The 12,898-nt window shown below is 38.4% G+C and overlaps 1 protein-coding gene across 1 annotated transcript in view; it reads left to right on the top strand.

Annotated features, from left to right (window-relative positions):
• The window catches only part of LOC149016723 (uncharacterized), a 44,878-nt gene that overhangs the window by 16,816 nt on the left and 15,164 nt on the right, over positions 1 to 12,898 (top strand). The window contains exons 6-16 of the mRNA XM_089154802.1: positions 6,847 to 6,910; positions 9,937 to 10,072; positions 10,178 to 10,245; positions 10,356 to 10,604; positions 10,775 to 11,016; positions 11,097 to 11,327; positions 11,407 to 11,628; positions 11,729 to 11,782; positions 11,874 to 11,939; positions 12,053 to 12,193; positions 12,281 to 12,334. Coding sequence (XP_089010928.1) covers positions 6,847 to 6,910; positions 9,937 to 10,072; positions 10,178 to 10,245; positions 10,356 to 10,604; positions 10,775 to 11,016; positions 11,097 to 11,327; positions 11,407 to 11,628; positions 11,729 to 11,782; positions 11,874 to 11,939; positions 12,053 to 12,193; positions 12,281 to 12,334 — 1,527 coding nt within the window. The remainder of the gene's footprint in view (positions 1 to 6,846; positions 6,911 to 9,936; positions 10,073 to 10,177; positions 10,246 to 10,355; positions 10,605 to 10,774; positions 11,017 to 11,096; positions 11,328 to 11,406; positions 11,629 to 11,728; positions 11,783 to 11,873; positions 11,940 to 12,052; positions 12,194 to 12,280; positions 12,335 to 12,898) is intronic.

Genomic DNA, 12,898 nt, shown 5'->3' on the forward strand with positions numbered 1-12,898 from the left:
CAATCCTGGCTCCTCCCCTGAGTGGGAAGCTGAAATGTTGTAGGATTAGGGAATACAAGGTTGTACAACATATAATATAGAACCTTTAAGGCATATAAATGAAAAGAAGCAAGTGTATCAAATGCATCAAATGACGTAAATGTCATCAAAATTCCATCCATTTGTGTATCACAATCTCAAATTTCAAAAATATAATATTAAAATTATACAACCATTAGAAGTTCTATGTAAGTTATTATATCATAAATTCATAAGACAAGTAGGGAATGATTGATCTTCATTTGATGTTGTAGATGTGCTAAGAGTAGTTGCAAGTGAAAATCCAGCCAAAATCTGCAAAAAAAGGCAAAAATTGAGAGTTCCAGCGAGATATGGCGAGATCTCGAATGTGATATTCCAACTCTCTGCTCTCGATCTCCATCTCATCTTGCTTATTTGAAAAAGCGAGATATCTCGCGAGATCTCCCACCATGCTGTCAAGGACCAAAGTTAAATGATAATGTCATCCCTAAAGAAATATTTAAAATACCAATTATTCCCTTCCTTCTTCAAGTGTTTTTACAGTACCAAATTTACCCCCATCCCTCTATTCTATTCTCTCTCCTCTCTCTCCTCTTCTTCGCCCTTCTCCTTCTTTGGCTTCGGCAGCAGCAACAGCATACCAAGAGGGAAGTGAGGCCAGCCAGCCAGCGACACTATTATCTCCCTACACCAAGAAAGCAATGCCTTTATATTCAGATTCTACAATATTCATATCAACCAGTCTCTGTTTCCTCATTTGGGTTTTCTTTCCCACCCTCTTTTCTGTGTCCAATTATCTCTGTTTCTACGATCTTCCCTTCACAACCCAAAAACAAAAGAATATCTTATAAGTCTTCCCTGCTTGTCAAGCTCCAGATTCAACGTAAGCCTGCATTGAGTAATGGGATCCTCTTAGTTTGGTTATCTATGGTGGTCTGTCCATTGAGTAATGAGTTTTGCAGGTTTTTATTTTAGCCTTTTGAATTCAATTCTTTCAAATAAACCAAAAAAATGGATTTTTCCTTCGATTGCTTCGCGTTTTCTACAGCATTTGATATAGTGTTTCTTTGGATAATTTCCGATTTATCAGTCAATTGTTAACATAAATACACATTTTGTTTTATTTTGATGATTTGATTCCTAGTTTCTTCCTTAATTCCATTTGACGCTTGAGAGAGTCCTTAGTGGGTACAATTAACATTTTCAATTCAACTCTAAGTTAATCCTCTGTATTACCTCTTTGAAACCCATCTAATCGTTGATCGAAGCAAATAGGAACACAGGTCTGTGTTCATCAAGGTGATATGTTGTGGGATCTGCCCAGCAAATCAAGAATGACTTGGGCATGTCCAACTACCCCATTTAATGCATCAGAGAGTCCTTAATGGGTACACTTGACATTTTTTATTCAAATCTAAATTAATCCTCTGTATTGCCTCTTTGAAGCCCTTCTAACAGTTGCGAAGTTTTTGATCGAAACAAATAGGAACACACGTCCAGAAGTGTTCATCAAGGTGATATGCTGTGGGATCTTCCACAGTTATCTCCACCAAATCAAGAATGACGTGGGCTTGTCCAACTACCCCATGGTTCCTGGTTAAAATGAGGGTTCCTCACTTTTGTTTCTACAGTAAACGATCAGCTTCCCCTGAATCTTAGGGTTTTTCTCTCAGTGAGGCTGGTGCTGGCAGAGCCAAGGAAGGAGAAGGCCGAAGACGAGTAGAGAGAGGAGAGAGAATAGATTAGAGGGATGATGGTAAAATTGGTAGTGTAAAAAATACTTTAATAAGAAAGGGTAAAATTGGTATTGTAATAAATACTTATTTAGTGATGACATCATCATCTAACTTTAATCCTTAACAGTTGGGTGTGTTTGTAATTGACTTTTTTCAGGGTTAGTAGTTGTATTTGAATGTGAATCCAGAGGGTCTATATGTAATTTGCTTTAAGTGATGACTTCACTTAATCTCTTATCTCTCTGATGTTCTCCCCTGGTCTGAACAAAACGACGGCTGAAATTTGTGGCTGTGCTCAATGCTGGACTGATAAAAACCATTGCTGAACACATTCTAGGAACAATGTTCTAGGTGGATGAACCCTTGGTTCTGTTCTGATTCGGCCTCTGCTCCAAGGTGACAAAGATGGCAATGGCAAAGTTACTCCTCTCCTGCGTAGCTCCGTGCTCTTCCGCTAGTGTTGTTGCTACTGTTGTAGCTGTAGAGCCAGGGGTTTTGAAATGCATGGGTGCTCCTTAGTCCAAATGTCTTATCATGGCGATGATCATATCTTAAGGATTACATGCCATTATAGGTCTACCAGAACAACTTAATAACAAGAACTTGAATCTGGAGTACTATGCAGAAGCCAGTCAACTTTGCTGCAATAAGTCTAAGCATTGGTAACAACAAAAAGTAATTAGATGTGAAGAACCCCTTTAATCAAAGTACTGTGCTACAAAACAAGGGGTCATTCAAAAGGCTATTTGTATTAAACCTCTGACAGTGGAACATTAATGATGGTGGAGATAGAAAAATAAGCAAAGCTCGATTTGAAACATTAGGTTTTGTTTGGAGATTTTTTTTAGATTACTTGAGGCACCATGCTATTATTTATGCTTAAACCTTCGGTTTGAGCATACTTGAAGCTGTAGAACCTTTGTGGAAGAAGGATGGAGGAGCTTACTGGGGAAAAGGTTCAGTTCATCATCACTTGTCCTGTCTTCTTAGAAGAGGGACCAAATTAGAAGGTTTGTGTGCTTGGAATGAGAACCAGGTCCTAGTGTGTTCAACAATGTTTTTTGTTTCTCTACTGTTGGATATAGTGACAAGTTCCGGCAGGGAGTAGGGGTGGATGAAGTCGTCAAATTTTTTTTTAATATCAATAATTAACATTTATTTATAGGATAAGACAAAATCATTTTATTTTTGAAAGCTTAAATTTAAGAAAAACACATAGTTAAAAACATCCAAAAGCTCAGATTTGTTTTATCACTTGTTGACATCTCAGGTGTGCACTGCAAAATCACCAGAGTCAATTATATTTCAGATAAGAAAAATCCATAGGTGAATCCCTCCCTATCAAAGGAAAAAAGAAAGTAATATTTATCCCTAAATATGAATCCTAATTATCTATGAAATCTCAATGACTCCAAATTCAATAAATGGAGGAAGGGGCTTTAGAATATGTGGAATCTAGATGGGGGTTTCTGAAAACAAAAATAGAAATCAGAGGGGAAACCAAGGGATGTGATATGAAGACTGTTTACACAGCCCAGAAGGGGCTTTCGTATTACTTCTCAGGGTTCAAACTTCAGCAATTAGATATGACACGCTAGACCAGTCCCATGGTGGAGAAGAAGGCTGCAGCTCAACAACTCTGCAGCCGCAAAATCGTTTTAACTAATTCCAATGTCTGTTCTTCCATCGTTTTAACTAATTCCAATGTCTGCTCTTCCATGATGAGGTGCAGAAGGAGCCTTGACATCCTTAATTATGAGGTCCTAACACTAATAAGAAAGCTATTTACAGATAGAACATGACACTAATCCGAGCCAGATTTTTTTGGGTGTGAGTATGGAATCCCTAATTACACACTAGTAAAAGGTTTGAAATTAACCATTCACCCTAACTTAAGTTGACCCAACAAACTCTCACTTAAACTGAACCACATTGAACCGGTTCAACTCTAAAGGATTAAAGCAAACTAAATATTAAGCAGTTGTCCTACCTGCCTACATACTCAATTTTTGGGCCTTTGGCACCAATAGGCTCAGTACCTTTCTCTATCAACAACCTGAGGTTGATTCCAAGGCAAAATAGCCTAATATGGTGCTGGACCTGCATTAATGTCTGTCTTTGCCAACCACAGTGTGGTTGTCAGCTATGGTAAAGGGTGAATATGCATTACAAGTGTATAACTAAAATGAGGGGTTGCTGAGGGTGACGATGCTTGATGGGCTTTGTTTTTGGGTTGTGAAAGGAGTGGTAGCAAAGAGGAATGGTACTGCGTGCTGGTCTGTTTGATCAAAATCTGGCCTCTCAAAATGGTTTTGCTTTATTTGAAGGGGACTAGGGGAGCTGCTGTAGACGCATTTGACAAAGCTAACAGTGATGTTTGGTTCTTCTTCACTTGTATAGCTGGTTTGTCTGATCAAAATTGGTTTTGCAGTGATGGTTTCCATTAGATGTAAGAGCTTGGATATCTGAGGTTGCTACTTCACTGCCTGAGCTATAAAATTCAGACAAATACCAGAATCCTTTTAGATTTTGCAGGGTTGATGCAGGTCTGGCACCAGATTGGCTTATTTCCTTTTGAAATCAACCTAGGGTTGACAGATATGGGTGTTGGGCCTTTGTTCAGCAGGTTTATGTGGTCATGTGACTACTTTATGGGCCCATAAGTTTAGTGTTTAGGTTGAGTACGAAAGTAGGTTTTTATTTTAGTTTAATTGGTCTAATTATGTAAATTCTATCCAACTTAAGTTATAATGGCAGAATAGTCTTTTCATGTTTCATTTCTAGTTTAAGTAATGTTTGAATCAATCTAGGATATGATAAAGAATCCTTTCAAGTTTAGATATAAGAGTCCTACTTGAATTTGGATTAGTATGTTGAGTCTAACTAGGAAAGTTAGTGTCTAAGTCCTATTTTCACTAGGACATCTTATGTAAGGCTATAAATATAGCCCTGGGCATGTAACAGAGGACTTATTTCAGAACACTATTCGTAAAGAGAGTGTTGTTGCTTGAGATCAATGTCAGTAGAGCTTCTCATCAGTGGTAAGGGATCTCCATATGACTGAGTGAGCAACCTAGGGTTCTTATTTGAAGGATTCTCCTTCGGTAGTGCTTGCAGCCTGCCTTCACTATTCTATCTCCATCTCTGCCCATTTCCAGACTGAGTTACCGGTAAGTAATAAGTCAGCACTTATACCATTTCCCTTCCACACACTCAATTTTTTTTGTCTTGCAAACCTACGGCGTCCAGTTCTTCTTCTGTCCATAAACCCTAGTTCCTTCACTGCCCTAAATTCCAAAAACCCTATCCTAAACCCTAGTTCCTCAACCACCAAAATTTCCCTTTTAGAACACTAGCACCCTAACCCCAACTCTATAGCCCTAAAGTCAGAACCCTTTACAACCTACCCGATAGCTCTAAAAAGACCTAACAAACCCTAATCTGTGGGCCTTATGATCTTACCCCAATTTCAGCAGTCAAAGGGGAAACAGTCCAGCTTTCGGGTACCTAAAACTGGGGTCCTAATATCATAAACCAGACCTGATTTATAATTCAGTTTTTAAGTTGTTTAACCCCAAAATAAGACTTGAAACAGTTCTGCCGAAACCTGTGAAACACTATCTTGAATCGCAAGCTAGGGTTGTTTTGATAAGATCCTGGAAGAACTGGCCCTTATTCACTTGAGGCTACATCAAGGGGCCTCCATATTAAGAGTCACTTTTGCCGTTTCTATTTTGCAGATTGATGTTGTACATGAGACTCTTGTTGATAGAGCTGGACGTCGTAATAGGTTCCCAGGGTGTAGTGATGCAGAATTTTAGTACTATTTGCAACACCACATTCTGCATTTCAAGTCAGTGAAATTTTCTTCTTTGACTGAGTGACCAAAGTTTGCTCAGTATCTGATAATTTTTCGTTTATGTAACTCAATTTTGTGACCGAGGTGCGACTCTTGACTTCTCATTTAATAGATGGTTAACGGGTAGTTTTGATTTTAAAATCTGATATAAGCCTAGTGTCCCAACTATTCATGGGCATGGTTTAACCAAATTAATGAGGAGCATTGATTTGAATTGAACATTAGAGAATGTTGCCTTCTTGAGCCCTAATGTCGTGATTATGGTAGAATTTGAAAGTTGCTTTCTTTCTTTACTGTGTACGAGAATTGTCACAGTAATTGGGTTGTCAGGTGAGGATGGACATAGTGCAGGATTCAAGCACTAGGGGCAGAAGATCTCTCCATGTGGTCTTATGATTGACTCTTTGGTCGCAGAGAGTTTATTCACCAAATAGTGAAGGCTCTTTGCTGTGGGGGCTAAGAAGAGATTAGAGCACACATCTTGGAAACTGGAATGGATACTAGAATGTTAGACTGCCCAGAGATGACTCTTCTGCAACAATGATGGAAATCTGAAAAATAAGAAAAGGTGCTGGTGCTGCTGATTCGATAATGTTTGCTACATTATCTGGATCCTAAACTGATTTGTAAAGGGCTTTTTAATTATCCCCACATGCTGAATAAAGTGAATAAACTAAAAATGGAACTCTGTACTTGGTAACAAGTATCATAATCTAATTCAAATATGTAACTGTAACTAATCCTATGTGCTAACTTCCCCTCACTTTATTGACTTATATATTTTGAGGCCAATTAAACAAATAACCTATAAACAAGTAACACATAGCCCAAAATCTAGCTATCGTTGGCTCAACAATGCAATCTTAACTGCATCACATATACATGCTGAAGCTGAATTTTAAAGATGCTTTTCATGCCAGCTTTTCCAATGTTGTATTTCAAATACACTCTTATGGGACCATTTTTTGGCTTGCTTATATAGAAAATCTTGCTAGAACGGGACCTTAGGAGAAAGATGTATCACATGGTTGTAGTTGCTCTATTCATCTTTGTATTGGGACTCCATCAATGAACTCAAAGAACTCTCTCTTTCCACTGCAGTTTCAATGTTCTTGTGTTTGATATTTTGAAGTGGTATTGCATATTTTTCTTTGATGGGTGGTTTCCCGATCTTGTCATAGTTCATTAATTAGTTATAGTTTTGACTACAACTTTCCCTATGCTTTGCAGATTAGGACGGGGCCTTCAGGGCTTCAAGAGGTTGGTTCTTTTGTCAAATCACCAAGATCTGAAGGTATGTTGTGCCTTTTTTCCTTTTTTTCCTTTTTTTTTTTTTTTTTTTTTTTTTTGTTTTGGGGGCGGGGGCTTTCGTGGTCTGTCAATAATTTTTGTAGGGAAAAGATTCTTTGAGCTGCTGGGGTGATATATGCTAGCATCTATATGTGTGTGTGTGTCGCTCTCTCTCTCTAGTTCTCCCACCTCTTTGCATGAAATTATTTCACTGCTTTCTGGTGTATGGTTTCCTTTTGTCACACCTTACTGGGCACGCCTCTATGCTGCTTGTGATCAGAGAACCCTCTCTCTATTTCTTTCATCCTTTTGCTGACATCCTTTGTTTCCCGAGCATTTCATTGGTTTGAATTATCTTCACCTAGGTTGCAAGTCGACCTTTTTTTTTCTCTTTTTCTTCTTCCCATCGATGTGTGTTGGTTTTTACATTGTTTCGAGTGTATTATGATGGAACTTGTTGTACCTTTTTTTATATTTGAAATTTTGAACCGAAACTAGGTCTGTTGAATTTATTCTACATTTAGCATTGCGCTAGATGTGGCTCAGTCTGGGAGATTTAGGGGTTGTATGGTAACTTTCTTTTTGCACATTTCTAGAGTCTCTATATTTGTTTGGAACTGAAACACCCTAAAACATGTATGGCAGCTGCAGTCTGTTTTTCTGTTTTTCGGGGCACAAACTGGACGCTCTGACCATTTTGAGCCTCACTGAAGCAACCCCAAATCTCACTTGAAATGTTTCTTACAGAAAGTTGAAAATGGTGGGAGTTTTTAAGCTATGAGGGGCATGAGTAGGAATTGCAGCTTCCAGAATGCTGCGAGTGAGATCTACTGTTGATTTAGCATAGAGAGTACTTCAGCACTGATCAGATATTATTGAAATTCATTCTGTCTGGACTATAGCATTAACTAAGGGGCCTCTCCAGAAGGTGGGAAACAAATTTTGGTTGTTCCTGGAGATGGTGACCTCATTTGTTTGAGGGCTGAGATCAGCAAAAGATAGGAGATCTGAGTGAACAGAGTAGAGTTTATGTTATACAGATATCCCACCAAGAGGTAAGGATTTGAACTCTAGCCCTAATCTCATAATTTCCTGTAGGGATTAGGACCAGTTATGGGGACAGTTTTGTGATATTCAACGGACAAAGCTTGCGAGAGAATTATTCTTATATTTTATGCACACCAACAATGTGGCTGCTGGAATAACCTTGAAAAATAGAACCCCCTGGTGGCAGATTCACATAGGGATTGGGTGAAGCTTGATCTTGCTGTACTATAGCAGATGATTCAACTGGGAGAGTGTGTGGTGTGTTAGCCTCCATTTAAAGTTAGCAGATTCCATCTTATTGGTGACCAATTGTAGTTTGACTTGATTTTTATATCTTAATTCCCTGACGAGATCTATCTTGTGAGAAAACGACATCTCATTAGAACATCTGCTCAAGTACAGCATGAATCTGCTACTCTTACTGGTCAGGATCTTCACCGTCATTTGGTTAAGTGCAGCAGACAGATGAGAGGTAGTTGTCTCAAGCCATTTCATTGATTTGGAATTTTAATTCTTGGAATATGATCCATTTGGGGTGGGCCTGGTGCAATGGTCGGTGGAACACACTTGTAGCCGAATGTCAAGGCATCAAAATGCAAAACAGCCTCTCAGCAAAAATTGCTGGGGTAAGGCTGCTCAGGAAAATTGCCCCCCTTGACTCTGTTTGTATGGAAGCCTTTGTCACTGAGTTTGCCCTTTTCTATGATCCATTTAATCATAATGCACAGTAGAATGCTGTAACTAACTGAGTTGAGAGAGGCATGGAAATTGGAAAAGGAATATGGCTTTGAGTTGGATGGAAAGTTAGAAGGATGGTATTTAATTTAAGAAACAAAGAAAGAAAAAATGAAAGAAAACAACCCTTTTACTTGGCAGAACATGATTTGGCTAAAAAGATATAATTTTGCTAAACTAACAACATTTCTCTTAGAAGCGACGCACAATTTTTTTTGTTTCATCTTAGTCACAGAACATTTGCTTTTTCCAGTGATTAGCAATGCAATTTTCAGTACTCTGAAATTGGCAAAAAGCCGCCTTGAAACACAAAATTTGTGCCTGCTCCTGAAACGGGTACCCTCCCAAAATCATGAAAGAAAAAAAAAGAAGTGATGTTACCTTACAACCTTTTAGTGATTCATGAAGTGGTGCATGACAATGCTGTTCTTCTTTCTATTGATTAAAATTCAGTTATGGTTGTTGAAAGAATGCTAATTGTGCTGAGCTTTTTACTTATAGATGAATTTGAAGTTAAAAGTTTGCCATTTTTTTTATTGTATGCTCAAATGCATTTCTTGAATTTGACTGTTTCCCTTAGTTGTGTTGTCAGTTCAGTCTTTATTTCACATGCTTGCATACCATTAAAGAGGTTATCCATTTGTTTGCCTTTACCTTTGGGGTTGGTGTGCTGTTATAAATTGTCAGTTCATTTTTCATTTGTCATTGCCGTATAACTTGTTGTTCAAATGTTCCCTAAACTGTCAAGTTCAGTGGTTATTCTTCAGCCTTAGTCCAATTGAAATCAAGGGGTTTGAGATCAATACTGCCACCAAATCTAACTACCCTTGTGTATTTCTGTAAATACTGTTGTTTTTTGTTCAAATCTTCAAAAGTGCACTTACGCTTATTTTTCTTTTAAATGACTTCTTTGGTTTGATATCCTTTTTGCTATCTGCAGAGTTTTTCATCCCTTTTGACTACTTTTTTATATCAATACTTGAACTTTCTATTCAAAATTTGCATTTCTTGTGTGCAAGAATTATCTTTAATTTCCTTGAAATCAACTTGTCAGTATATTAAAATAATTTAAAGTGTTTAGCGAGTAAATTTATTTTCTTTTGTTTGTGATTGTGGGTTACCGCAAAAGAGTTAGGTATTAAAATGATGCTGTTGAGATTAGTTTCTTAATTAGTTACTGAACCTACTATTATTATGATCACTGTGATGCTAAATACCCCTTTTTCTGTACTGGAAACTCTGTTATAGGTGCACATTCTAACTTAATGGATAGTGATCGAGCTTACAACATTGATACTTCTGTCGTGAATTCTTTGGTGGACTCTAATGGTGAAGACCCTGCTTGTGCAGCTGATATTGCAACACCAGCTTTGCCTAATTCTTTGTGAGTTCTATAGACTCAAGTTCTGATGTAACCCTTAGGATATTTATGTATATTGTTTGATGAGTCTTAAACCAGTTTCTGAAAGTTTATGCTCGTGCAATGCAGAAATGGAGAAGTATCTTCGACTTCTTATATTCACCCATTAATTCTCAAGAGGATGATGGGAATGCAAAGTATGCTTTCCAGACAGACAAGCACAGTTCATGAGAGTGGTCTTTTTCTAGGGATGTTTGAAAGTCATACTTGTGTTAGTTTCATGATTATTTATTTTTATTTTTGGCAGGTCGAATGGACATAGGCATCTCTCCGGTTGAGGCATCTGGCTCTGTTAACATTTTTCGTAATCATGTATCTCAGCCTTCAGTTTGCATTGGCAAGAATCATGAGTCTGATGGTATTCAACTGGAACAGTTGATCAGGGCCAGTTCAATGGGTATCTTGCAGTATTCTCCAGAAGATGAAGTGGAGGGAGAACTTATTTACCTTCAGAATAAACTGGTTGACCTTGCAGTCTCGAGCAAGAGCTATTGCGGTATCACCCCTGGACTTCCTATATTGTCATACATTTGTTACACCATTCTTTTTATATCAATTATGCTGAACTCAGGTTTTTAAAGTTGTAGTTCTTTGCTTCTTATTTTCTTTTTGTTACTGGTCTACCCAAATATTTTACCGTACTGTCCATGATGAACTTCCTTGCAGATGATTTGATTTTTAGGGTCGCAAAATGTCTTCCTGAGGAAATGGACACTGTAAGGAATCAAAAGTGGGATGCTGCACTTGTCAATCGGTATCTTTGTGAGCTTAGAGAGGAAAAGAAACGGGGAAGGAAAGAGAAGCGCCACAAAGAAGCCCAGGCTGTGCTGGCTGCTGCTGCTGCTGCAGCTTCTTCGAGGGTTTCGTTGTTTAGGAAAGATGGGCATGATGATGCTGGTCAACTTGAGGTTCTAAAATCTTTTTGCACTGAGATCTATATCATTACTGTTGGTGAAAGAGGAAACTGATAATGCTTTTCCGCATGCAGAATCCTTTGAAGTTGAATACCGTCAGTGGGAGGGCTGGGGCACATTCTCAGTTGATGCCACGGGCAAAAGAAACACTCTCAAGGTTGGCTGTATCAAGGGCTTCATCAGAGAAACAGTCCAATATCTTCCAGTTGACCTCAGATTTCTCAAAAGACAATCCAAGATCATGTGATGTTTGTCGGCGGTCAGAAACAATGCTGAACCCAGTCTTAGTTTGTTGCAACTGCAAGGTTTTGCATCTTTTCTTGTATATTAAGTCTGTTTGCTGTCGATCTATTTTTGAGTTTAATGACGAATATGCGATAGCAGGTTGCGGTTCATTTGGGCTGTTATCGTAATGTGAAAGATCCTGTTGGTCCATGGTATTGTGAAGTGTGTGAAGAGCTATTGCCATCTAGAAGCCCAGGAGCTGTACTTCCAAATTCTTCGGAAAAACCTTATTTTATTATACAGTGTGGTTTATGTGGTGGTTCTGCTGGTGCTTTTCGAAAGTCAACTGATGGCCAGTGGGTACATGCTTTTTGTGCTGAGGTGTGGATTCTGTTGTTCACCACTTTACATGCCTGTTCTTCATCCTAATTTAAATGGAATGCAAGTCTAATGTATCTTTTCTATTCCTTTTGCTTTGTAGTGGATATTGGAATCAACATTCAGAAAGGGACAAGTCAATGCTGTTGAAGGAATGGTATGTGCGGCATCTTCATAGGTTATTAATTTGGGTATGGTTTAAGACTTTATATTTGGATACATCTTAGTGTTATTCATGTTACATCCAGGTGGCCGTTTTGAAGGAGAGGGATGCTTGCGTAATCTGTTGTAGGAGAGTTGGTGTTTGCGTAAAGGTTAGGCTTGTTTGATAGTTTTCTTTCAGTCCATTACTACTTCTATAATGAAATACTGTGGTTGGAGTGAGTTTCTTTCTTTTACACTGTGAATATCCTTGGGTTTTTGGCAGTGCAACTACGGAAACTGCCAAAGCACATTCCATCCTTTTTGTGCAAGGAATGCTGGCTTCTACTTGCATGTGAAGATTAGTGGAGGCAGGGTTCAGCACAAGGGTTACTGTGATAGGCATAGTGTGGAGCAGAGAGAGAAGGTGACAATCAGTTGGTTTGAGTATTTTATGCGGCCATTCTGATATTTTTTTATTCTCTCTTATATTCAGTTCAATCATTTAATGCAGGCTGAAATTCAGCAGCATGGGGCAGAGGAATTGAAAAGCATTAAGCAAATTAGGGTAAGCTAAAGTGCTTTCTGAGACTTGTGTTCTTGGGCAGTAATGGGCATCTTTTGTCATGTTTTTGGAATCATTATACTGATATATAAATCTTTATTATACTTATTTGCTCTTCCTGTTCTCCAGCAGTCAAAATCCTTGATTAGCATGTTGTTCTTATCTTCAAACATTGATGACTGTCAAAGGTTCATTCTTTGGCTGAGTGGTTTTTAGGGCATGCTTAACTACTCTAGGTCATCAGCTTGGTCATACTCTCCACTTAAATATTGGGGATTACTATGCTTTGCCTTTGTGTCATTTCCTTATGACTGGTGGTCCAGAAATGTGGCGAGCAAAGAGTTGACTTTCCCCCCCCCCCCCTCCTTTTCTCTCTAGTTTCTAGGAACAATTAAACAACTTTTCACTGACCATTCTACCTTGATAGGGTTGATTTGTTCCCTTAGGAAGTTACCTTTCTGCCCTGAATTAAATACCATTTCAATCCATTGTTCTTTGCCAGCTTCCTTTTTCTGGGAAAAGAAAGAAAATACTAGTATACAATGAATAAACTCTAACCTGCAAATG

This window comes from Hakea prostrata, chromosome 5 (genome assembly GCF_041222555.1).
Source record: "Hakea prostrata isolate BN-2017 chromosome 5, UWA_Hpros_2, whole genome shotgun sequence".
NCBI classification, from domain to species: Eukaryota; Viridiplantae; Streptophyta; class Magnoliopsida; order Proteales; family Proteaceae; genus Hakea; species Hakea prostrata.